General features: G+C 36.0%; 1 protein-coding gene across 1 annotated transcript in view; it reads left to right on the plus strand.

The window, feature by feature from the left end:
• Positions 1-27238, plus strand: part of IL1RAPL2 (interleukin 1 receptor accessory protein like 2) — a 1227386-nt gene that overhangs the window by 1185759 nt on the left and 14389 nt on the right. The window contains exons 8-10 of the mRNA XM_004064643.3: positions 12423-12568; positions 20808-20951; positions 27018-27188. Coding sequence (XP_004064691.2) covers positions 12423-12568; positions 20808-20951; positions 27018-27188 — 461 coding nt within the window. The remainder of the gene's footprint in view (positions 1-12422; positions 12569-20807; positions 20952-27017; positions 27189-27238) is intronic.

Genomic DNA, 27238 nt, shown 5'->3' on the forward strand with positions numbered 1-27238 from the left:
CTGCCCTAAAAATCTTCTGTGTTCCACTTTATTTATCTCTCCCTCTCCCAAAACTCCTGGCAACTCCTTATCTTTTTACTGTCTCCGAAATGTTGCCTTCTCCGAAATTTCAATAGTTGAAACCACACAGTATATAGCCTTTTCAGAGTGGCTTCTTTCACTTAGTAGTATGCATTTAAGATTCCTACATGTCTTTTCATGACAAAATACTTTAAAAAATGCATTCATTTATTCAATGTGCCTTTATTGAGTTTTCTTAATGCTACCAGCACCATGCTAGTTGCTAGTGGTACAAAAATTAAAGCTACAGCACACCCTAAACAAGTAGTTCCAGTAAAACACCTTTTGAAGAGGCAAAGGAGATTTATTTATTTAATAAGCTTTATTTTTCACAAATAGCTTTAGGGTTACAAAGAAGTTAACAGATAAGAGAATACATTTTTTTTTGAAGAGTTGAGCAGAAAGTACAGAGAACTCTCATATAGCCCCTTTGCCTCTCCCAGTTTCCCATTTTGTTAATGTCTTGACTTAGTGTGGCACATTTATTACAATTAATGAAACACTATACATTATTGTTAAAGTCCATGGTTGACAGTAGAGGTCATTCTTTGTGTTATACAGTTCTATGGTTTTTGACAAATGTAAAATATCATGTATCCACCATTACTGTATCATACAGAATAGTTTCACTGTCCTAAATATCCCAGAGCTTTGTCTATTCATCTCTCCCTTTCTCCTCAAAAACTCTTGGTAACCAATGATCTTTTTAGTCTTTATAGTCTTTATAGTTTTGCCTTTTCCAAAATGTCATACGTTTGGAATCCTACAGTATGTAGCCTTTTCAGACTGACTTCTTTCACTTAGTATATGCATTTAAGGTTTTTCCATGTAGTTCTGTGGCTTGATGGTTAATTTCTTTTTATCAATGAATAATATTTTATTGTCTGGATGTACCACAATTGTTTACCCATTTACCTATTGATTGACATATTGGTTATTTCCAAGTTTTGGCAATTATGAATGAAGCTGCTATAAACACTTGTGCAAGTTTTTGTGTAGCTATAAAAAGTATGATTAATGCATCGTACTGTAAGACAATCTTTAGCTTTTTAAGTAACTTTCAAAATATCTTTCAAAGTGGCTGTACCATTTTGCATTCCTACCAGCAATGGATGATAATTTCTATTGCTTCACATCCTTGCCAAAATTTGATGTTGTCAGTAATACTGGGTTTCAGTCATTCTAATAGGTGTGTAGTGTATGTCATTGTCTAAATTTAAAATTCCCTAATGACATATGACATTGAGCATATATTCAGATGCTTATTTGTTATCTGTGTATCTTCTTTGATTAGGTGTCTGTTCAGAACTTTTGCTCATTTTTAAATTAGGTTGTTAGTTTTTTTATGGTTGAGTTTTAAGAGGTTTTTGTGAATTCCATGTAGAAGTTTCTTAATCAGTATATGTTTTGCATATATTTTCTCCCATTTTATGGCTTAGCTATTTATTCTTTCAACTGTTTTTCACAAAACAGATGTTTATAATTTTAATAAAGTCCAACTTATCAATTGTTTTTTTCATGGACTACATTTTTGTCGTTGTGTCTAAAATTTTATCAGCAAACACACAAATGAGAAAGAGAAAGAACACAAATATTACCAGTACAGAAAACAGAAAACCACCAAACCACAATATAAAAAAGCAAGAGACGAAGGAAGGAAGGAAGGAAGGAGGGAGGGAGGGAGGGAGGGAAGGAAGGAAGGAAGGAAGGAAGGAAGGAAGGAAGGAAGGAAGGAAGGAAGGAAGGAGGGAAGGAAATACAGAACAACCAGAAAGTAATTACAAGATGACAGGAATAAGTCCTTACATATTAATAATCTTGAATGTAAACAAATTAAATATCCCACTTAAAAGATATAGATTGGCTGAATGAATTTTAAAAGTAACCTAAATATATTCTGCCTAAAAGAAACACATTTCACCTGTAGAGACACATATAGACTAAAAGTAAAGGGATGGAAAAAATATTCCATGGAAAAGGAAATGAACAGTAAGCAAAAGTGGCTACACGTATATCAGATAAAACAGACTTTAAGTCAAAAACAGTAAAAAGAGACAAAGAAGGTCATTATATAATGATAAAGTGATCAATTTGGTAAGGGATATAGCAATGGCAAACATTTGTGCACCTAACACAGGAGCACCCAGATATATAAAGCAAATATTTTTAGATCTAAAAGGAGACATAGACATCAATAAAATAATATCTGGGGACTTCAGCGCTCCACTCTCAAAAATAAATAAATTATCTAGACAGAAAACAACAAAGAAACATTAGATTTAAACTGCACCTTAGACCTAGTGGATCTAATAGACAATTGCAGAATGTTTCATCCAGCAGCTGCAGAATATACAGTCTTCTCATCAGCAAATCAACATTCTCAAGAATAGACCATATGTTAGGACACAAAACAAGTCTCAACAAATTTTTTAAAATTGAAATCATATCAAGTATCTTCTCAGACCACAATGGACTAAAACTAGAAATCAATAACAAGAGGAGCTTTGAAATCTGTAGGAATACATGGAAATTAATCAACATGTCCCTGCACAACGACTGAGTCAATGAAGAAATTAAGAAATAAATTTAAAAAGTCTAGAAACAAATGAAAATGGAAACAAAACATACCAAAACCTGTGGGATACAGCAAAAGCATTACTTGTTTATAGGTATAAATTTGTAGTAAATACATTTAAAAGTTTATGCTTACATCAAAAAGTAAAAAGATTTGAAACAAACCACCTAACAATGCACCTCAAGGAACTGGAAAAGCAAGAACAAGCCAAACCCCAAATTAGTAGAACGAAAGAGTAGAGATCAGAGTAGAACTAAACAAAATAGACACTCAAAAACTACAAAGGATCAACAAAATGAAAAGTTATTTTGAAAAAATAAACAAATTTGATAAACCACTAGCTAGACTAACCAAGAATAAAAGAAAGAATACCCAAATAAACAAAATTAGAAATGAAAAAGGAGACATTACAACTGATACCACAGAAATACAAAAGATTATCAGAAACTACTATGAACAACTATGTACTAATGAACTCGAAAACCTAGGGGAAATGGATAAACTCATGGATAAATATAACCTACCACGACTGAATAAAAAAGAAAGAGAACCTGAACAGACCAATAGCAAGTAATGAGATTGAATCAGTAATGTCTCCCAACAAAGAAAACAGTATAAAGACTTCTTAAAAAAACAAAAAGAGAAGTACCATATGATCCATCAATCCCACTACTGGGTATTTATCTAAAGAAAATGAAATTAGTATCTCAAAGGCATACCTGAACCCCCATGTTTATTGAAGCACTATTGACAATAGCAATAATATGGAATCAACCTAAGTGTCCATCAATGGGTGAATGGATAAAGAAAATGTAGTATATTTGCACAGTGGAATCCTATTCTGCCATAAAAAGAATGAAATTATGTCATTTGCAGCAACATGGATGGAACTCGAAGTCATTATGTTAAGTGAAATAAGCCCTGTACTCACTTATATGTAGGAAGTAAAAAAAATTGATTTCATGAAGGTAGAGGTTAGAATGATGATTACCAGAGCCTGGGAAGGATGTGAGTGTTGGGCTTGGGGGAGGAAGAGAGGTTGGTTAATGGAAACAAACATATAGTTAGATAGAAGGAATAAGTTCTGATGTTCAGTAGTAGAGAAGGGTGACTGTAGTTAACAACAATGAATTATATATTTCAAAATAGCTGAAAGTGAGGACTTGAAATATTCTCAACACACTGAACTGATAAATGCTCAAGGTGATGGATATCCTAAATACCCTCAGTTGATTATTGCACATTCTGTATATGTAACAAAATATTAAATGTACAACATAAATTAAAAATATTATGTATTAATAGAAAATAAAGTGATTATTGATATAGCTGGTTAAACATCTACTTTATAACAGTTTTTTTATTCATTGCTCTTATTATTTGTTTCCTTTTTTGTTCTCCATGCTTTTTCTGCCTTCTCTGGTTTTAATTGAGCATTTTATATTATTCTATTTTTTCTTCTCTCTTAGCATGTTATATGGTTTGCTTCTTTGTACTCACCAAATCTCATGTGGAATTGTAATCCCCATTGTTGGAGGTGGGGCTGGTGGGAGGTGATTGGATCATGGGAGTGGTCCTTCATGAATGGCTTAGCACCATCCCTTTGGTGCTGTTCTCATGATAGTGAGTTATTGTGAGATCTGGTTGTTTAAAGTGTGTAGTGTGCACCTCCCCACCCCTCTCTTCCTCCTACTCCTGCTATGTGACGACGCCTTGCTCTGTGTTTGCCATTCCCTGTGAGTAAAAGCTGCCTGAGGGCTCCCCAGAAGCAGATGCTTCTGTACAGCCTGTGGAACGGTGAGCCAATAAAACTTTTCTTATGAATTTTACCCAGTCTCTGATATTTCTTTATAACAATGTGAGAATGAACTCAAACAGCATATCAATTATATTTTCAAATTTTAATTGTATCTCTAGAGTTTGCAAAATACATTTCTAACTAATCTAAGTCCACTTCCAAATAACACTATACCATGTCACAAGTAGTGCTGGTGCATGATAATGGAGTATTTCCAGTTCCACAATTTTGTAACATTTCTGTCATTAATTTGCCTATTTATAAGCTATAATCACCAAATACATGATTGCTATTATTTTGAACAAACTGTTGCCTGTTAGATATGGAATAAGAATAATAAAATAAAATATTTTATTTTGATTTATCCCTGCTCTAACACTATTCTTTATGTGGATCCAAATTTCTGATATATATCACTTTCATTTTCTCTGAAAATCTTTTAACAGTTTTTCCAACACAGGTTGACTGGTGACAAATTCCCTGTTTTAGTTTGTCTGAGAAAGTCTTTATTTATCCATCACTTTTGAAGGATAATTTAACTGAATATCACATTCTAGATTTGTAATTGTTTTATTTCAACACTTTAAATATTTCACCCCACTCTCTTCTTGCTTGCATGATTTTTACAGAGAAGTCTGATGAATTTCCTATTCTTGTTTATCTATACGTGTGGTGGGTATTTCTTTTTACCCCTCTGGCTTCTTTCAAGATTTTCTTTGTCTTTAATTTTATGCAGTTAGAAAATGATATGCCTAGGTGTAGGTTTTTTGGTATTTATTCTGCTTTGTGTTCTTGGAGCTTCCTTGATTTGTAGTTTGGTGTCTGTTAATAGTTTTAGAAAATTTTCCAAGCTTATTAATTAAATATTTCTACTGTTCCTTTCTTCTATTTCTGGTATTTATTATATGCATATTACTTCTTTTGTAATTGTTCCTAAATTCTTGGACATTTTTTACATTATTTTTTGTCCTTTTTTCTCTTCGAATTTCAGTTTAGGAGGTTTCTATTGACATATCTTCAAATGCATTGATTCTTTCGTTGGCTGTCAACATATTTTGATTTCTACAATTTCCTTTTGATTTTTTTCTTAGACTTTCCATCTCTGGTTACCTTACTAATTTGTTGATATATGTTGTCCACTTTTTTCATTGGAGCCCTTAATATATTAATCATAGTTATCTTATATTTCCAGTTTGGTAATTTCAAAATCTCTGCCATATCTGAGTCTGGTTCTGAATGTTTGTTTTGTCTCTTCAAACTGTGGGGATTTTTTGTTTTGTTTTGCTTTGCTTTGCTTTTTAATATGCCTTGTTACTTTTTTGTTGAAAGCCAGATATGATGTATTGGGTAAAAGTAACTGAAGTAAATAGGCTTTTAATGTGAGATTTTATGTTTATCTGACTAAAAGTTAGACTGTGTTTACTCTTTGGTATAGCTATAGGTGTCAGAGGCTGAAATTGCCTCTAGTGTTTTTGTTCTTGTCTCCACTGTCTTGTTTGAATTTTCCTCGAGATTACTTCTTAAATAGGGCCTGAGCTTTGCAAGTTTTTTTTTTTTCAAATAAAATCCCTTATTATTATACAGGAGCCTGATTGATGTTGTGGAACATATTTCAAAATTCTACGATGTCACTGCCTTTAGTGAGCTTGTGCCCCTGGTATGTTACCTTCATGAGTGTTTCTTAGCTTCCCCCATCCCTTTAGGTGAGAGGAAAGCTAGAGTAGTCATTTCCCTTCTCCCAGGTGGGCTAGGCTTTGGTAAAATCTAAGTAGTTTAGGTCATGATAAAGTGGTTTCCCTTGAGAGCAAGCTTAAAAAAAAAGAAAAGAAAAGAAACAGGATCTTGCTCTGTCACCCAGGCTGGTGTACAGTGGTACAATCATAGCTCACTGCAAACTCTAACTCCAAGGTTCAAGTGATTCTCCCACCTCAGCCTCACTGGGAATACAGGTGCACACCATCAAGCCTGGCTAATTTTTAAAAATTATTATTTGTAGATATGGGGTCTTGCTATGTTTCCCAGGCTGGTCTTGAACTCCTGGCCTCAAGTGATCCTCTAGCCTTGGCCTCCCAAGGCCTAGAAATATAGGCATGAACCACTACACTGAGTCAACAAACATTTTTAAAAGGAGGACAAAGTGCTCTGGGCTCATTTTAAAATGGTCACTTTTCCCTTTCCCCCTGCCAGAAGCATAAGGGAACCTTTTTCCAATCTTCACAGTAAGAACTTAGTAGCGCTTATGTAGGCAAAACTCACAAAATTGTGGGGTCCCCCTAAATATAGGTCTCATGGTGTTTTTAACTCTCAAGATAGTTCATGGTGGGTCTCCAGGAATTTATCTATTACATTATAAGTGTTTGTGGTGGTACTGGCTTTGCTCCTGGGGATCTCATTCCAGTATGCTGTGATTCTCTGTATTTGCCTCTCTCTCAACTTTTTGGGGCAGAAGTTTGCCCTGTGACTTGTTATTTGAGGGATTTAAGAAAAGTTGATAATTTTCAGTTTGTTCACTTTTTTCTTTTTGTGAGAATGAGAGGAACAATTTCCAAACTCTTTATAGTATTAATTTGTACTAATAGTACCAATCTAAATAAAATTTTGGAATATAGTGATGTCTGTCACCTGAACTGGTTACTTTCTATTGTACCAGTGTTCACTGCTACTATAACTTGCCTTTAATGTTAATATTTAGACCCCTCTGGTTACTACCCCTCCCTCACTTGCCATGGATGCATGCATATGTGCAAACTCATCAAATTGTATACATTAAATAAGTGAGTTTTTTGTATATCTATTGTTTCAATAATCAGTTTAAAATGTATGTGGTTCTTACCCTCCCACATAATATCAATACTTGGAATGAGATACTTCTAAGGTCATATGAAATATATCCCAGGATTCCTCCCTTATAACCTCTACTCTGAAACCAGTCTCTTTAATACCTCTCTTTCACACATTCTGCAAAAACCTACTCTTGTCTTCTATTCTGGAAAACCCTCCCTTCTTTTCATTTAGTGAGAATTTTCTTAAGCATTTTTTGGATAACTTAGTCAACAGTAGTCTCTCCATTCTATGACATACTGTTGTAAGCATGAGTGTACCACCCTGCTTTGCCTTATTCTTTCTGTAATTTTCTGCAACTGTGTACATTGTGTCTCCTCATTTAAATTTTAAAGTTTAATGGAAGAAGGGACCACATCTTTTAATGTTTCTATTTCTTGTATGCCAAATATATAGCCCAGAGCCAGGCACTTACTAAATATTGGAAAAGAATCATTTATGGATTGTTATACTCTTCACAGAATTAGAAAAAACTATTTAAAAATATATATGGAATCAAAAAGGAGCCCGAATAGCCAAGGCAATCCTAAGCAAAAAGAACAAAGCCTGAGACATCACATTACCTGACTTCAAACTATACTACAAGAATATAGTAGCCAAAATAGCATGGTACTGGTACAAAAACAGACACATAGACCAATGGAACATAATAAGCAATGCCACCAATCAACAACCATCTGATCTTTGACAAAGTTGACAAAAACAAGCAGTGAGGAAAGGACTCCCTATTAAATAAATGGTGCTGGGATTATTGGGTAGCCATACACGGAAGATTGAAACTGGACTCCTTACACCATATACAAAGATCAACTCAAGATGAATTAAATACTTAAGTGTAAAACCAAAAACTATAAAAATCCTGAAAGACAACCTAGGAAATAGCATTATGGACATAGAATCTGGCAAGGATTTCATGACAAAGATGCCAAAAGCAATTGCAACAAAAACAGAATTCGAAAAATGGGACTAATTCAATGAAGGAGCTTCTGCACAGAAAAAAAAAACTATCAACAGAGTAAACAGACAACCTACAGAATGGGAGAAAATATTTGCAAACTATATATCTGACAAAGGACTAATATCCAGAATCCATAAGGAACTTAAAAAAATTAAAAACAAAAAAAACTCCATAAAAAAGTGGGCAAAGAACATGAACAGACACTTTTCCAAAGAAGACATACATGCAGCCAAACAAGCATATGTAAAAATGCTCAACATCACTAAGCATTAGAGAAATGATAATCAAAACCACAACAAGATACCATCTCACACCATTCAGAATGGCCATTATTAAAAAGTCAAAAAATAGCAGATGTTGGTGAGGTTGCAGAGAAAGGAGAGTGCTTGTACACTGCTGGTGGGAATGTAAATTAGTTCAGTCATTGTGGAAAGCAGTTTGGCAATTTCTCAAACAACTTAAAAGAGAATTATCGTTCAACTCAGTAATCTCATTATTGGATTATTGGGTATATACCCAAGGGAATATAAATTGTTCTACCATAAAGATGCATGCATGGCTATGTTCACCACAGCAATATTCACAATAGCAAAGACATGGAATCAACTTAAATGCCCATCAGTGGTAGACTGGATAAAGAAAATGTGCTACATATACACCATGGAATAGTACACAGCAATAAAAAAGAATGAGATCATGTTCTTTGCAGCAACATGGATGGAGCTGGAAGCCATTATCCTAAGTGAACTAACACAGGAACAGAAAACCAAATACCACATGTTCTCACTTATAAGTGGGAGCTAAATATTGAGTACATTTGAACACAAAGAAGGAAACAACAAACACCAGGGCCTACTTGAGAGTCTCGGAGGGTGGCAGGAGGGTACTATGGTTATCACCTAGGTAATAAAATAATCTGTACACCAAACCCCTGTGACAGGCAATTTATAAAACAAACCTGCACATGTACCCCTGAACCTAAAATTAAAAATAATATATTTGCTAGAAAATTATGACTGCTCTGTTGAGTGATTTGTAGTCATAAACACCATTTTGATCTTTAATTCCAAAAAACACAAGTCACCTAGGTTTTTCAGGAGCTGATAATTAAGACACCTCATATATATTAATAGATGAACCAAGGATCATTTTTCAAATCCTCTCTCCAGATTCTTTCTGCAGCCTGTGAAGAGCTGTTTTTGGAAACTGCATTAGAAGAAGGAAAGGCTTGGTTTGGAAGAACAGGATCAGCTTTCCACCCTGTGCCTGGCAGAGGCTATGGCTGCCCTCCATGTGAAGCTTCAAATTAAACTGAAGTTGTGGTGCCTACGCAGCTTCTGGAACTACAGGGGGTTCTTCCACAGCAGGTTACACAGAGCTAAAATAATTGAGTGTGGTGTTGTTTACCAACATCAGGGAGAAAAACAGCAAAAGTCAATATAAACCATGAAAGTAGTAAATTCCCAATTTTGTCTTGGTTAGGTACATGTTGGGAGAGAAGAGAAAAAGAGAAACTACAACTTTAGTCAGGAAAAATAAAAACAATTTATAGAAAAACTAACCATAAGATGTGGTCTCCCAAATGCAGTTAAGAAAATTCTTATACTTGTCTGGTTCTGCGATGGTACATAAATGTAAAGGGCTTGAGATTTTAGTATGAGAGACTCAGATTTTAGAAACTCCATTCCACCAACCCAACTTTAAGCCCTTCCTGTTCTCAAATGGGAAGCAGAAGAGGTTAAGCCAAGCCAATCTTAAATGTCAGTAAATGTAAATACAAATATTTTTGGAGTAGCTAAAATACAATCTACCTTCAGATAATGAAATGTTTGTGTTTAATAACATACCTTTACATATGCATAGTGCTATTTACTTTTCAAATCACTTTAACCCATTTTACCCTTACAACAAAGTTAAAGTACGTATGGTAGTTATTTTACAGTTTCAAGATGAGTTAAATTAAGGCACCATTGAGTTAATGATTTTGTAAAGACCAAGCCTGAGCTTGTTGTAATTGGGAGGCGGGTACTTAGAGCCCAGTTTTTTTCTGAGCAGTCATGTTTCCAATTTTATGCCGAGTGCCAGTAAGTCACAGGAATATTCCCTGCATTTATAACCAGGTGTCCAAAAAGAAGATGAGAATTACTTCTGCTTCTCCAATTTCCCATCTAAAATATTTCATGATTGAAAAATATATGTATTTAAGAACCTACTCCAGAGCTAAACTGCAGGGTTGTCACCATGTAGACCCATGATTCGCTCCTTCTTTGGCCAAAGGCAAGAGAAAGAAAAGAAAAGTTGACAGGGTACCCATTTTCATCTCACCCAGAAGGTAGCTGGTCATTGTTGAGAGTATAACTCTCCAAAGAAACAGGAGGCACACTCTTCAGGAAATAACCCAAGCAATTCAGCCCCTCTGCAAAGAACATCTGTTCCTGGCCATACAAGATCCTTTGCAGCTTTAAACAAAGCAAGGCTAGGAGAAAATGTTGCAGAGGGCTTCTCCTGTGAGGGCAGAAAGCAGAGGGACAGATGGGGAGCAGTGTCTGGAGAAATCAGGGTCATGGGGGTGTTAGCATTATTGGGGGATTAGGGCTCAGAGCACATTACTGCATTGGACAAAAGCCAGGAGAAAAGCAGAGAGTAGGCTTCTCACTAATGTATGGAGATAGAAGGCCACTAAAAATCTTCAATTTGCTTCTCATAAGGCAACCATATTCAAGGCCCCCTTCTTTACACCTTTACCTCACTACTGTCAAAACTCTAACCTCTACCACAAAACCTATACTCCTACAGATTTTTTCCCTTAATGCCATGATGCAAAAATCCAATTAGTTTCCATGATCTTAGTTTAGAGCATGGAACCCAGTGTTTCCTCCTTTTCACCATACAAGCCATGTTGACTTTATTTATCAAAGCCTAGTGGCATGTTAATATTTATTTTTTTTTAATGCCAGAAATGTTTTACAATTTATTTATTTATTTATTTATTTATTTATTTACTTATTATACTTTAAGTTTTAGGGCACATGTGCACATTGTGCAGGTTAGTTACATATGTATACATGTGCCATGCTGGTGCGCTGCACCCACTAACTCGTCATCTAGCATTAGGTATATCTCCCAATGCTATCCCTCCCCCCTCCCCCCACCCCACAACAGTCCGCAGAGTGTGATATTCCCCTTCCTGTGTCCATGTGATCTCATTGTTCAATTCCCACCTATGAGTGAGAATATGCGGTGTTTGGTTTTTTGTTCTTGCGATAGTTTACTGAGAATGATGATTTCCAATTTCATCCATGTCCCTACAAAGGACATGAACTCATCATTTTTTATGGCTGCATAGTATTCCATGGTGTATGTGTGCCACATTTTCTTAATCCAGTCTATCATTGTTGGACATTTGGGTTGGTTCCAAGTCTTTGCTATTGCAAATAATGCCGCAATAAACATACGTGTGCATGTGTCTTTATAGCAGCATGATTTATAGTCCTTTGGGTATATACCCAGTAATGGGATGGCTGTGTCAAATGGTATTTCTAGTTCTAGATCCCTGAGGAATCGCCACACTGACTTCCACAATGGTTGAACTAGTTTACAGTCCCACCAACAGTGTAAAAGTGTTCCTATTTCTCCACATCCTCTCCAGCACCTGTTGTTTCCTGACTTTTTAATGATTGCCATTCTAACTGGTGTGAGATGGTATCTCATTGTGGTTTTGATTTGCATTTCTCTGATGGCCAGTGATGATGAGCATTTTTTCATGTGTTTTAGCTAGCAGAAGGCAAGAAATAACTAAAATCAGAGCAGAACTGAAGGAAATAGAAACACAAAAAACCCTTCAAAAAATTAATGAATCCAGGAGCTGGTTTTTTTGAAAGGATCAACAAAATTGATAGACCGCTAGCAAGACTAATAAAGAAAAAAAGAGAGAAGAATCAAATAGACGCAATAATATTTCTTTTTGCCAAGTGAATTATTCACTTCTTTTCTTTTCCATCTTATCTTCATGTCAAGAGCCACGTTTTGTGTTTTCTTGTAGAAGGTCCCACCCACACATACACCCAGCCAGGATTCTCCACGCCCATCATCAGAGACCTGTGTGAGCTGTGTGACCCTCTGTAGTCTTTGCATGGCTGCTTTCCCCCCAAATCAAGCCAATTCAGCCAAGAATACCGTCTTTATTTCAGGCTTCTCAAAGAGCATCTTGGAGAAAAAGAAGTTGAATTGGCACTCATCTTTGACTCAGTTGTGGAAGCTGACCTGGCGAATTATACCTGCCATGTTGAAAACCGAAATGGACGGAAACATGCCAGTGTTTTGCTGCGTAAAAAGGGTATTTATTTTTATAACTATAACTATGGTTTGCTTAGCTATCAACAACTATTGAAGTTAGAGATATTTCCTGGCTTTATTTTATCATGTAGTGTAAACCTTTATTAACCATTTTGTCTTTTTAAGGAAAGATATTTCTCTTGCTCTGCATATTAGCATAAAATACCTATGATCTTCAATACCATTAGGAAGTGGATAAATGAAATGAAGCATTGTCATATGTTAAATCCAGTGATATAAATTGTACCTTAGTTATAAGTGTTACATAAAATTTGATATATATTTGACATTCAATATTTTCTCCATATTTTGCCTTCTTATATCTTATATTGCTTAAATGAAATGCAAGAGATTTTATTATTGGATGAGAAACACAGTTGCTTTTTTATTCCCTGACTAAAAAATAAAAAAATAATAATCCCATATAATATTCTTACAATTGTTATCATAAAAATTATAAACCATATTTTATGATATGACCTGGTATTAAGAGATCTTTATCAGGTGCATATATTTCTAAATATTTTGGCATCCCTTTCTCAAGTTGGTTCCAGACGGGGTGGAAATTGTATATAATGAACAAAGAAAAGAAACTCTAAATTTACATATAAAGGAGATAAAAAACAGATATACGAACAACAAACAATCTCAGCAGCTAGAGTAGCTTCTGAATTGGCTCTTACCTTGCTATGACTTTTGATTGCTACAAAAGGCTAAATACTTTCTGTATATGTACATCTGGCAAAGGCTTTGCAAATGTAGCAGAACAAATGTTCTCAATCAGTGTTCTTGTTGCCTAGGTTTTAGAGCAATAATAGAACAGATTCAATCAGCAAGGTCACTTAGTTGTACTTCCTGGCCAGGATGGAATTTATGTTTTCCAGCCAGCCCTAATACTTGACAATGACCAGCAGCTCTTGAAGAAGCAGAGAGGAATCATTATTCTGAAAATAATGCGTTTATATCTCTAGCACCACTTCGTACTCCATTAGACTTGATTCTATCTTAAAATAAAGGCATATTTAAGTGTAAAGAAGTCTAAAAGAAAAAGTAAAGTCAAAAGACCCAGATTCAGGAGATCCTGGTTCAGTAGGACTGACTTGTCTTATTAGACTCCCTAAACCTTAGTTTTCTTATCTTTAAAATAGGATTAATAATACCTACCTTGCAGAGTCACTTTGAGGTTCAAATAATAATGATATAATGGGTGTGAAATATGCCATAACCAAACAGTCTTTATTATTATACTGAACTTGGATAATTTATCCTAGGTAACCACTTAGGAATCACATGAAGGGCAGGTATTGATCATGCCCAAACACCTTGTGGCAAGGATCACTTTGTTTCTGTTCATCTCAGTCTTATTTCGGGCTTAGAGATCCTCCAATCAGAGCCTGCTGCTATACCTCTGTATCCTCAGAGATATCAACTTGAGCAGTGTCTAGCTAGTAATAAGCACTTAGAACCCATTCTGGTCAAATAAATGGCTAATTTTTTCTTTTATTAATGAAGACTTAGCTATAGCCAGCACTATGATAGGTGCTGGGGAATAGAATGCTGAATAAGATAGACATACCCAGGTCTTCTTGGAGCTTATACTCTTTGGAGGAGTGAGAATGCAAAGAAAGACCAAGATTAAACATTTTTTAAAATTCCACAAAAGATACATAGTGTTATAATTAAAAACCTGCTATGAGGAAAAATAATGGGGGGTGTCTTATCAATCAGCCCATGTGGACAGAAATAACCTTATTTGAGTTTTAAAATAAATCCATTTCTCTTTAATAAGTAAAGCAACACAAGGCAGCCCCTAAAAATTTCTAAAAATTTGACACTACAAACCAAGACACACTGTAATACTCTGCTACCACCCAAGGCTTCTACAAGAAAACTGGTCTAAATCATGTTAACTGACAATGTTAATTCTCATCTTCCAAATATTTAAATATTGGAGTTCCCCAGGGTTCAGGTCCCCTCTTCTCACTCATTCAGTAGGTGATTTCATTCTATCTCCATCTCATGGTTTTGCTTACCACTTATATGCTAACAACTCCCAAATTTATATCTAGCCTGGACTTCTCACCTGTATACTCAATTGCCTACTAAACAACTCTTCTTAGAGATCTAGCAGGCATATCAAATTTAGCTTGTCCCAAACAGGATTCCTAATTTCTCCTGCCTACAAACCTGATCCTCCAGTCCCCTTCTCCATCTCCATCACCATTGTTCTAGTTGCTCATGCCAAAATCTTTGGAGTCATTCTTCACTTTCTCTTTTTTCTACTCACATCCTATATCTACTCCACTAGCAAATCCCATGGCTTAACTTTCAAAGCCTATTTAGACTCTGAACACTTTTCCCACCTTCACTACCCACATCCTCTTCTGAGCCAGCAGCACCAATTACCTGGATCATGGTAACAGCCTAACTGGTCTCCCTGCTTCCACCCTTTTCCTCTCACAGTCTATTCTTATCACAACAGTCAGAAGGATAATTTAAATATATAAGTAAGGTCATGTTATTCCCCTGATCAGAACCCTCCATTCACAGTTCCTTCCCTTTCCACTAAGAATGAAATCCCAAATCTTTACCATGTCCTATAAGGCACTACACAATCTGTTCTTACATCTGATCTCATTTTCTACCACAATTTTCCTCATACATTATAACACTAGCCTGCTTTCTGTTTCTCATGTTCACCAAACACAGTCCTGCCTCAGGTCTTTTGCACTTGCTGTTTCATCTGTCTGGAACACTCTTGCCTCCAGCTGTCTCCATGACTCCCTCCTTCCCTTCATACAGATTTCTACTTAAATGTTACCTTCTTCATAGGTATTTTCTGTCCATCCTATATAAAATGATATTACCTTTCATTTTCTTTTTCTTCTAACCTGTCTCTACCTATTTTTGCTTTGTCTATTACTATTGGATATTATATTACATATTTGTTTGCTTCTTGTTTTCTTCCCCCCACTAAAATATGGAATACTGGAGAACAGGAACTTTTCTTGCTGTATTTACCGCTGTATCTCTAGTGCATAAAACATAATAAGTGCTCAAAACTATTTCTTGAATGAAAATTCTCCTCATAGAGGACAAGCACAATCAGGTGAGCAATAGATAACAGGGATTGATAAAAAGAAGATTTGATCTGTGATTTTGTCATGACTAATGTCTTCCCTGGATTAGCTAAATGCATTTTTTCTTTTCAAGTATTGTTTACTTTCCAGGGATCGCAAACTCAAAAGACCTCAGGTCCCAGGAAAATACTGAATTTTTTAAGAAGAGGGCTGGATATTAGACAAAATCAAAACATAGACCAGAGAAAACATGCCTTGCTTTAAAAGGGCAACAACTACTTTGTTCTATAAGATTACTGCTGTTTTTGCTGGAATATATGCCCAGGGATATGAGAGCTTTGAAGTTTTCAAGTGAAGCTGAAAGACTGGATATGATGTCTTTTAATTTTTAAATATTAGTATTCATTTTTGAAACATTGTGTGATCCAACAAAACCAATTTTTTGGCCCATAGTATACCAGTTTGTACTCTCCGTTCTAGGTAGCAGTTAAATTATTTCATTGTGCTTTACAAAAGTATGCAGTTAATCTTCCCTCACTTGGTCTCCTCAGGAGCTTCTGACAATATAGTGGAAGCCCAAGAAAGAGCAAGAATCCTTATGGAACTGTCATTTTTTTTTTTAAGTCAGAACAAGCTCTGGCTTGTTTTGAGAAACTTAAGATATTTCCTTTGGAGTTGGACCTTTTAAGCTTTATCACATCATAGCCTGGCCTCATTGGCAGTAGTATTCCTACTTGGAATACTAGTATGGCTTGTTTTATGGAACAATAACTTCTTGATGAGCTGTAAGTCAAATATTTAAAATGCCTTAAGTGATCATTATGGAGAAGAAACATGATGCATCCTTTCATTAAGTGAAAAGGGCTTTTGTAAAATGAAAACTCACATCCAATATATCCAATTAACAGGATCAAGTTTTGTAACCTATCCATCTTCTTACCTATCTGTCTTCTGTCTGCACCTACCACTTCCTTATTCTCAGGTGAACAATTTGCCAGTAAGTGCAACTAGCATTTCAGTAAGAAGTTCATCCTAATTTTTTTCTTTGGTGAGCCAAGAGTCTGAACTTAGGTTCAAGAAATTCTGATAATTATTTCTGTTTCTCTGCACATACTTCCTTTCTCATAAAACAGGGGCATATCATTGAATCTCTCTCTCTTCATTCTCAGTGCTGCTGCTTCACTCTGTCCCACCATACCTGAATAGAAAACTTTCTGAGCCTGCTCAGGATGCTATAACAAAACACCTTAGACTGGGTAATTTTTAAACATTACAAATTTAGTGCTCACAATCCTAGAGGCTGGGATGTCCAAGATCAAGGCACCAGCAGATTCATGTCTGGTAGGGGCCTATTCCTCATTTTTGTCTGAGATATCAGAATGGCCTTTACCATTCATATTTCTACTAACATTCTGATCGCGACTATTTAGGCAATCTCTAAGATGACTGAGGAATTCTCTACAGCTCTCTTCTTCCAAGCCCTCACCAGAATTGCCCTTAAGGCTCTTTTCATGGCAATATACCTCAAATCTCTTCTACCCTCTATCCATTACCCAGTTCCAAAGCTGGTTCCACAACTTCAGGTATTTGTTACAGCAGCACCCCACTTCTAAGTACCAATTTCTGTCTTAGTCCATTTGGGCTGCTATAACAAGATACCTTAGACTGGATAGTATATAAACAACAGAAATTGATTGTTCACAGTTCTGGAGGCTAGGAAGACCAAGATCAAGGTACCAACAGATTTGGTATCTGGTAAGGACCCATTTCGCATAGATGGCACTTTCTTTGTGTCCTCACATGGCAGTAGCAGCAAACAGGTTTCCTCAGGCATCTCTTATAACAGGCCCCATTTATGAAAGTTGTACCCTCATGATCTAATCACCTCTCACATGCTTCCCTCGTTTTTTATTTTTTATTTTTTTAGAAACAGGACAGGGTCTCAGTCTGTTGCCCAGGCTGGAATGCAGAGGCTCAATCATAGCGCACTGCAGCCTCAAACTCCTGAGCCCAAGTAATTCTCCCACCTCAGCCTCCAGAGTAGCTGGGACTACAGACACACCACCATGCCCGACTAATTGTTTAAATTTTTTGTAGAGACAGGGCTTCACTTTGTTGACCTGGTTGGTCACAAACTCCTGGCTTCAAGCGACCCTCCTGCCCCGGCCTCCCCAAGTGTTGGGATTACAGGCTTGAGCCACTGTGTCTGGCCAGGCCTCCCTCTTATATAATCACCTTGGGGGTTACGTTACAACATATGCATTTTGAACAAACATTCAGACCATGACAGAAGCCCTCAGGTGGGATCTCCTAACCTGCTTCCCAACTTGTGAGTCAGAGGAGCAAGCTCAAACATTCCCTGCATTCCCTCTCTCCAGTCCCTTGGCTTCAGTTGCTATTTGTCCCATTCTATAATATCTGATCTTTGTGTTCACAGTGAAGATATAGGTGGGTTCAAACTAAGAAGGTAAAAAGAGCTACACATGTACTTTGGGTGCCTAGAAAAAGTTACAAGCCCATAAATATTTGCTGTTCTTGCTACAGCTCTCTTTGTGAAGCATATACAAGACACAGCCCAACTAAAATGACTTTCCATTTTTTTAGCCAGTAAATGTCCCTAGAAGTATAGATCCTGCTGAGATTGAAAATTGCAATTGAAAATAGAAGACAAAAGAAAATCCAGGTGTCATTAGGGTGATGGCAATTCTGCCCTCTGATTATAGGATAGATGTTTCCCTTTTGATGTGACTGCCTGGGCTGAATCAAAGAATCTGGTTGAGTCTCTGGGCCTAGGTTCACAGTTTTCAACTTAAACAGCCATCATTACATAATATCTTTCAAAGACATTTTTATAAAATGGACCCCAAAATCACAACGGTACTTTTTTCACCATGGTTTTCTTCCATAAACTTACTGCTGAAAAAATGTCTGCTACTTGAGAGCACAAATTGTTCCTGCTGCTGAAGTTTTCCATCTACCTAATAGCAATCTACTCTGTAAATAACATAGAAATTGCTGAAAAACTTCCCATTCCACGACTTTTAAAACATTTGAAAGCTCTTCTGACCAGAGAGACAGACAGAAAGACCAAAAAATTTATAGCATAAAGTGAACATCTTAAAACAGGAAAAACCTTTTGAATCAAGTCAATTAATGCCCCAAGATGAAAGAGAAGTCAGTTTTCAGAGTAACAAAGAAAACTGTATTGCTCTATTTAAAATTGGCTTTTAATAATGTGTAATTGATGGTGTATATAAGATGGTGAGAAAACAAGTAAAAATTGTGATTTGCAGCCCACAGAGATTTCTTAAGAAAGCCTGCTTTACCCCCAACATAGGCAGAGGCAGAGGAAGGTAGTGGTTCCTGGAGAGCCACGTTTTACATAGAGGGCAGGAAGCATTGCTAATTATGTGGTGAAATTTTTTTTTTTTACCTGAAATTTTGTGGCTTAGTTTTTTAAAAGACCACCTCCTGCAGCAGGCATGACAGACACAGATTCCAATTTCCTACCCCTATTCATTGTGTGTGCCCTCACAATATTCCTTGTTGGCATATTTTGTCCTTCACAGCAGCCCCACTCTCTTCCTTTTTCTATCCTTCCCCCTCTCTCCGTACTCAAAAAGAGTGACATTTATTTGTGTTTCTTACATTTCCATTCTATGACTCTCCTGATTGGCTGTTCTCTCTCTCTCTCTCTCTCTGTGTGTGTGTGTATGTGTGTGTGTGTATATAGATATACACACACACACACATATATATACACATATATATACACACATATATATATATTCTTTTTATAAAATATAAACTACTAAATGGATCTTAATTGTTATATTGAGCCTGGCTAATTTCTCTTAAGCAATAATCCTGTATAGAGATAAGGGACATTCCTAGAGAAAGGTTGACAGTCTGGCTTTCAAGAGTGACAGACTGTCAATGGTCAGCAATTTGATTTTGACAGTGCCCCAGAATTGATCCATCCAGGAAGACTGACTGATGCCAACTAAACTCACAAGGAACTGATGTACAAACTAGATTGTCTCTCTCTTTTCCAGTTTCCAGTTACATGGTAAGCTGAATTAGTAATAAAATAGTCACTTGGTAATTATGTAATTACGTTAAAGGGAGGTTAGGTAATCTTGTACGTAATTTTATCTAATTATAATGAGACCAATAATGTCCCTGTGGAAAATACGTCTCTGGTCTGATGTCTCTCAGATTCAGTATTTTTCCTATGGACATTGCTGAACTCACATTCTAAATTCTCCTCTGACTTCCCATTTCTCTAAATTTCATGATACCATACCGTCTTTTGATGATACACTCTTTATATTTATTAATATCACCGATTAACTACAGGTTAAGTCACTGTTCCCTGAGCCTGGGAGACATTATGTCTTCTTCCATTATATTTTGATTAAATTGTTCCAATGCTCAGAGTTCTAGGGATGCCCCCCTTGAGCAGCCTAAGTCTGCTATCAGGTAGGCTGGTGTTGGCTGAAGAGGCCAAGTGATTAGCCTAGATTTCTCATTCTGTTTTAGCTCCATTGGGCATATTATATCACATATATATTACAGTCATTTATTCAAATAAGTAGGGGAAATGGATAAGCTAATTTTACCTGCTTACCTTATATTGGATTATGTTCTACTGGGGTTAAATGAAACAGTTAAATCCTGCAAACTCATTAGATTTTATTTGATTCTGAAAGTAATTTTATGATGTTGTTCTGCAAAAGAATAGGGCCTGTGGCCTGAGAAGTACTAGATGGTAATCTTGCTAAACCAATAAGATAATTAAACAGAAATAAGAAAATATTGGCCTTGGACCCAGAATAAAGTAGCTTTAATAGTTCCCTGAAATACATTTAGAGCAAAAGCATATATGTGACATCTTAGATGCGTTCAAAACGAATTGAGAGCAACTATTCCTTTTCAGATAGACTTACCACTTTTAATAGTAAATTAATCAAATTTTAAATAGTTTATTTTACAAAAATTTGATTCATACAAATGTATCAAGAGCAAAGCTACTGCATTAAGCAAGAATTTTCTGGAAAGGAAAACAGAATGGTAGTACATCTTATATACTAGAAATATGGGAAGATCCCAAGTGTTGTTGATTTAATTACCTTTTCCTGTTTATTCTGTTCGCTCCAGATTTAATCTACAAAATTGAGCTTGCAGGGGGCCTGGGAGCAATCTTCCTCCTCCTTGTACTGCTGGTGGTCATTTACAAATGCTACAACATTGAATTGATGCTCTTCTACAGGCAGCACTTTGGAGCTGATGAAACTAATGATGGTAAGCTGTCTTCTATTGTTCAAATTCCATTAAACGGCATGCATTTGTGATTATGTAAGAGAACTTCCCTATTTTTAGAAAGTACAAGCTGAAATATTTAGGGGTAAAGGGCTATGGCAAGTTACTTACCTTTAAATAGTTTAGAAGACTTACCAAGAAAAAGAGAAAAGAGGAGAATATATTGACAATAGGTAAATCTGAGTAAATGCTATGTATGTTTTTTGAAATAGTTTTATTTTTATAATATGCCTATACATTTGACTTTATTTCCAATAAAAAGTTTAACAATAAGACATTAGTTGCTCAGGAGATAAAACAATTGCTGTCAAATCCCTCCCCCTTAGTAAGAAGCAAATTAAGAATCAATTCCAATTTTTTTCAGAAAATGCAAACTTAAGTACAGATCATTTATAGCCGTTGCTGCCATCTACAAAACAAGCAATCATGCAAGAAACAGATTGAAAGCTATGGAGGCAATCCTTTTAAAGCTCAAAGTACATGTACCTACATATTTTGAATGCTTATAGCACCATTCTCAAAGGTGACCTGAAAGAATAAAAATTCAGAGTGTAGCTCATCATTTTCTTATATTTGCTGCTTATGAAATTTGAAAATCTTATGAGTGAAATATCAATAAAGCAGTGTACTGAGCTTTGTTTCTTTGAACATTTAAAATGATTTAATTTTTTTCAAGAGTACAAACTGCCATGTTTCCAATCAAAATCAATAAGAAATCATGGCATGTAGCTTCTTATACATAAAGTTCTCATCCCGAAACTGCTGTAAGCCTTGGAAATGTGTATAGAATGCCACAGGTAAGCCAAAAATTTTTTAGAAAGTAGTCCAATTTGGAAAACATTATTTTAAAAAGACAGACTTAAAACTGAGTTTTCATTGTACCAAAATAAGTAAGGTTGGGGCTTTTGTTTATTTTTTTGAGTTGATGGTCTTACCTCAAAAAAGAGAAATTCACAGTTTTGATTTTAATTTTATAGTGATAGATGTAATGTCAAAATTTTTGAGGAATCTGATTTTGGTCTTATTGTTACTATTATGTGAATGATCATATGGGTGGGTTTTAATTGACTTTCATATTTTCATAGTAAATTACAGAAATTCTTTTTTTTTTGTTAACTGCAAAGCAATGTGTGTTTTTTGTCTTTTTTTTTTTTTTTTTTTTTGAGACAGAGTCTCACTGTCACCCAGGCTGGAGTGCAGTGATGCAATCTTGGCTCACTGCAGCCTCGAACTCCTGTACTCAAGCAATCCTCCTGCCTCAGCCTCCTGAGTAGCTGAGATTACAGGTGCATTCCACCATGCCTGGCCAATTTATTATTATTATTATTATTATTATTATTATTATTATTATTATTTCTTGTAAAGACAGGGTCTCACCTTGTTACCTAGGCTGGTCTCAAATTCTTGCATTCAAGTAATCCTCTGGACTTAGGCTCCAAAAGTTCTGGGATTACAGACGTTAGCCACTGCACCTGGCGTGAAATGCTTTTTGATGAGTACATATGCATGCTCATTTGCTCATTTTCAAATCTACACATTTACTCAGCAATTACAGCAGCCAGTTTAAAAGTACTACAGACTCTTATTCAGACATATCTTAGAAATGAAAAATTAAGGTCTATTCCAACAATTATTGTATATACTGACAATATATATGGAAATATGATCAATTACCCTCAGTTCTTCCTCTATACAGCAGTTAATATTGAAAAATCTTGACTTCTTATCTGTACACAGAAAAAAAAAACTAGAGAGAATGTGTTACTGAGGGAAATGTCCCTGGTTCCCAGGTGCCAGCAAGTGGCTAAAGTATCCAATTGTGAAGGTAAAAGATGTATTATCTTTGTAAAAGAACATAAAAGGGGCCAGGCACAGTAGCTCACAAAATCTCAGCACTTTGGAAGACCTAAGCAGGAGGATGGTTTGAGCCCAGGAGTTCAAGACCAGCCTGCGCAACATAGGGAGACCTCATCTCTACAAAAATTAGTTTAAAAAATATTAGTTGGGCATGGTGGTGCATGCCTTTGGTACCAGATAGTCGTGGGGGCCGAGTCAAGAGAATCGCTTGAACCCAGGAGTTCAAGGTTGCAGTGAGCTATGATCACACCACTGCACTCCGGCCTGGGCGACAGAGTGAGACCCTGTATCTAAAAGAAAAAAGAATAAAATAAATAAAAATATGAAAGGGAGGCTTCTGTGATTAATATGTTTTGAGTCCTGATAATATGCAGTTTGTTAATCTCTAAGATTATACAATTTATTATGTTAATCTACAATAATTAATTACCTTCATCACTGATACCCAATAACCTAGACTAACTGATCAGTTGTAGTACATATTTGTAAGATTAATTTTATGCTGATATGATAGAATTTTTCAGGAATTAAATATTCCACTTTGCATCTTTATCTGCAATGTGGCTCATGGTTCCAAAGGTGTCCAGTAATATAGAGCATTTTGATCACATAATTTTATGTATTGATTCCAAATTCATTGTTTGGGGGGAAATGCAATATGGGGAGAGGGTACTTCAAGTGTTTTCATTAGGAAGGATGGTTAAAATATTTTCTTTTTCTGCATAGAACCTTGGACTTTAAGTATATAACCTCTGTATTAGCTTCAGTGGAATACTAAAAAGTCAACATGTATATGGTGAAAATGAATAAATGAATTTTAACTGCCTTTTGGAAATCTACAGTTACAGAATGGCAGATGTCATCCAGATAATCTATCAAGTTTTTCATTTCACTATTGAAATATTTTGACATAACATAGACACAACTTAATTTTAACCATATGCTTTTTCTTCATGCTCTATGACAATATCTATAATAGTATTTCCTAAAAGTTCTTATAAAAATGCCTGATTTTGTATAAAATAAAATCCATCCAACAAACTTTAACTTCTTAGCCATGTTTAAAATTTAATTCATTTTATTTCACCCCACCAATGATTGCTTCATTTATTTAACCTTTCAGTTTTTCAGTCATTAAATATTTAAGTGTCTACTAAATGGCAGGGACTATGCATGATGCATTTACTTATATTCTTCATCTGGATCAACACTGCAGTCACACACACACACACACGTACTATAGTAGGTAGTAGGTATATAATAATCAACAAGATTACACAGTATTTGCTCTGTAGAAACTAGGAGTTTAGCACTCTGTTTAGCACAGCTGCGGAACAACTGAGTTATAAACACAAATGGCTTCTTGATAGGGAACAGGATTCGAATCAGATTTTATAACAGAAAAGGACAGATGTAACAATAGGAAAATTCTTATACAAAACGTTTCGTTATCTTCCTTATAACTTCTCTCTTTATTAGGAACAGCATACCTATGGTAACCACTGTGCCAGCCCTCTTCCTTACACTGTTCTGTCTGCATTGTGCTCTATTTCCTGGTTCCTCAGATGAGCTTAGCCAGCATGATTTAGCACAAAGGAAGGCTCATTAGCCTTGCCTAGAAAAGTGGTGCTGCTGAACAGCCTTTTGGTTTAGAAACTATTTTCAGGCCTTGCTGTTAACCTTATTTGCATCATGTTGTTGATTTTGCTTTATCTTGCTCCTCTTTGTGAGCAACAGCTGCAGCTATTCATGAGGTTTTCTTGGCTGTCTACATAAGGCTGAAGTGCATTATTTAAACTGTAGCATCCGTGTCACTGCTGGCTCACTAGCTGGTATCCTAGAGCTTTTGGGACATCTGACATGGTGGCTTTGAGAGCTGTCTTCCTGCTCTGGCCAGCCACCATAAGCTCTTCACCTTTAGTTCATCTTAAAGGGACACGAATGAAACCAGAAGCATTCATTTTTTCAACGAATGGTGTGCTTCTAGAATGCGAGGTAAAATTTATAATCCAGATGTGTTGGGTGTTAATACGTACCAAGGACATGCATGCTCTTTGTCACATCTTAGAAAATGTAAGTATAGAAGTACTTTCTAGGGGTAAGTCTTTGTAGCATTGAACTGCAATATCAGAATATAGGTGGAGCCAGTAAGGACAGAACCAAGAATATGTGAGTTTAGTATGTTTGGAAGACAAATAACCATAGTACAAGCAATAGGACAGGAGTCTAGAAGGTCTGGTCAGATGGGTAAAGAAGTCAAGTAGCCATTGCAGATGCTCAACAAATAATTGTTGAATGAATTAATAAGTGGTTCAATTTAGGGAGGTTTGTGAAATAGGAAAGTTATCAAAGTCAGAGAGAGTAACAGGGTCTGGTCTGACATTATGGAGTTTGAGGCAGCAACACTATCTATCAAGAACAATGAAATATATTCTGCTCATGTGAATGGAGCTATTTGTCCTTTGGCCTATTTTATTCTTCCAGCTGTGTATCATCGGCAGCCCTGAGTCCCAGGTGAGTAATTATAGCTGGAGAAAGTCAGGGGCCTGCAGGTGTATCCTGCACGTGATTGGAACAAGGGCAGAGGTGCTAGGATTACCAGGAGGTTCTTACATTAGCATTGCTTATGAACATTCTCACTTCCAAGCAGAATTTTATGCACAACAGTGGAATGCGCCCAACTTGTAAGCGAAATGATCTCAACTACCCAGGGCAGTCCTTCATGTACATGTGCTTCCAGGCAATCAAGTAATCCAACCAAGGTTTATGGAAGCCTTTTGCAGCCAGAAAAGATGCTAAAGAGTATTAACCCTTTCTCCTTCCTTCAGGCACCATCTTAATATAAATAACCAGAATTTCTTTTGTTTCAGAGTGGTGAAGGCTAAAATCTTACTAAAATTAGAACAACATAATCCTACTTCAGAGATAGGGAGGTCTCATCTACTCCTAAAAGAGGGTATCTACAGCACATCATATGTCTATCATTTATTCCTCCTTCAGCATGTAGAATGAAATCATGGTGTGGGTTATGGTGGAAGTAAATGAGTGGCTGCTTCATTTTATAAATTACCTTTTGGTCAGGTTTTAGATATGTTCTAATTAGGTATGTTTTAATAGAAAATATTGATGTGTTTGAGAAACAAATCCTGAAATTTTTAACAGTCTTTCGCAGTTATTATTTGTAAGTAACTGGGTTTACTAATAGTTCACATAAGTCTGTGCTCACTACATTAACTTTAAAAAAATTTTTTTAATAAGGGAATTTTGAAAATCTCACTATAACTTTTTCAGTATGGATGTGGCCCATCTAAAACCTTCAGAAACTAATACCTTAAGTGGCTATGTTCATTAACATTTTGCAGGAAAAAAAATTGTATGCATACATGCACATTTTCTCTCTGGAGAGACTGGCTCTGAGCCAATACAGCAAAAGAGGAAAAAATACACTTGCAAAGCACAGTTAACTCCCTGACTAAATGTGTGGAGGGAAAATCTAATTTGGCAATACTGGACGGATGTATATTTTGAAACAAAGGCTTCTTTTGGAAGCTTGTGTCATATTAGTTGGCCATGAACTGAACAAGAATAACAGGCAACGCACTTGTATAAAACCCAGCTGCTGTCTCTAATATTTGGTAATGAACTGCTTTTTGTATATGAAGATGACGACACTAACCAACTGGAACTATGGCATGTGCTGTGAACAGTGTCTCCAGGAGCAAGGCTGGATTATTTCAATCTTCCACACTCTAGGGCCCAGCCCCTGTTGGATCTTTTGCACATATTTGTGCAAACAAGGTATAGTCTGTGGCCAAGTAACAGAGCCAAGCCAACTGGAAAATAAAGGGGTTAAATCCATGACTTTGGTCTATTTAGTCCTGCATTCAAACACACTGAGCTAATCATTCACACATCATTGAGTATTACAAATGCATATAGTCACTGGAAGTCACAAATAATAATTCTCTCTTTTATTCTGTTCTGACTATAGGTGGCCCATTGCATAAGTTTCAATTCATATGATATGACTAGGTTATTTTGAAAGGGATTAGATTTCCTATAACATGGCATGTGACTTATTTTTTTCCAATTATTAAAGACGGTCACTAATTATTGTGCTATTCCTGCCTCTTAGTACTCAAAGAGAACCTGTTAATAGTTACAACCCTTTTGTTGTTCTTTATGTTTAAGACAACAAGGAATATGATGCCTATCTCTCTTACACAAAAGTGGACCAAGATACTTTAGACTGTGACAGTCCTGAAGAAGAGCAGTTTGCTCTTGAAGTACTGCCAGATGTCCTGGAAAAACACTATGGATATAAACTCTTCATCCCAGAAAGAGACCTGATTCCAAGTGGAAGTAAGTACTTTCAAATTTTGTGTTTAAAACGTTCTGTTTCTTTTAGGATG

The sequence above is a fragment of the Gorilla gorilla genome, chromosome X, assembly GCF_029281585.2.
Source record: "Gorilla gorilla gorilla isolate KB3781 chromosome X, NHGRI_mGorGor1-v2.1_pri, whole genome shotgun sequence".
Classification (NCBI taxonomy): domain Eukaryota; kingdom Metazoa; phylum Chordata; class Mammalia; order Primates; family Hominidae; genus Gorilla; species Gorilla gorilla.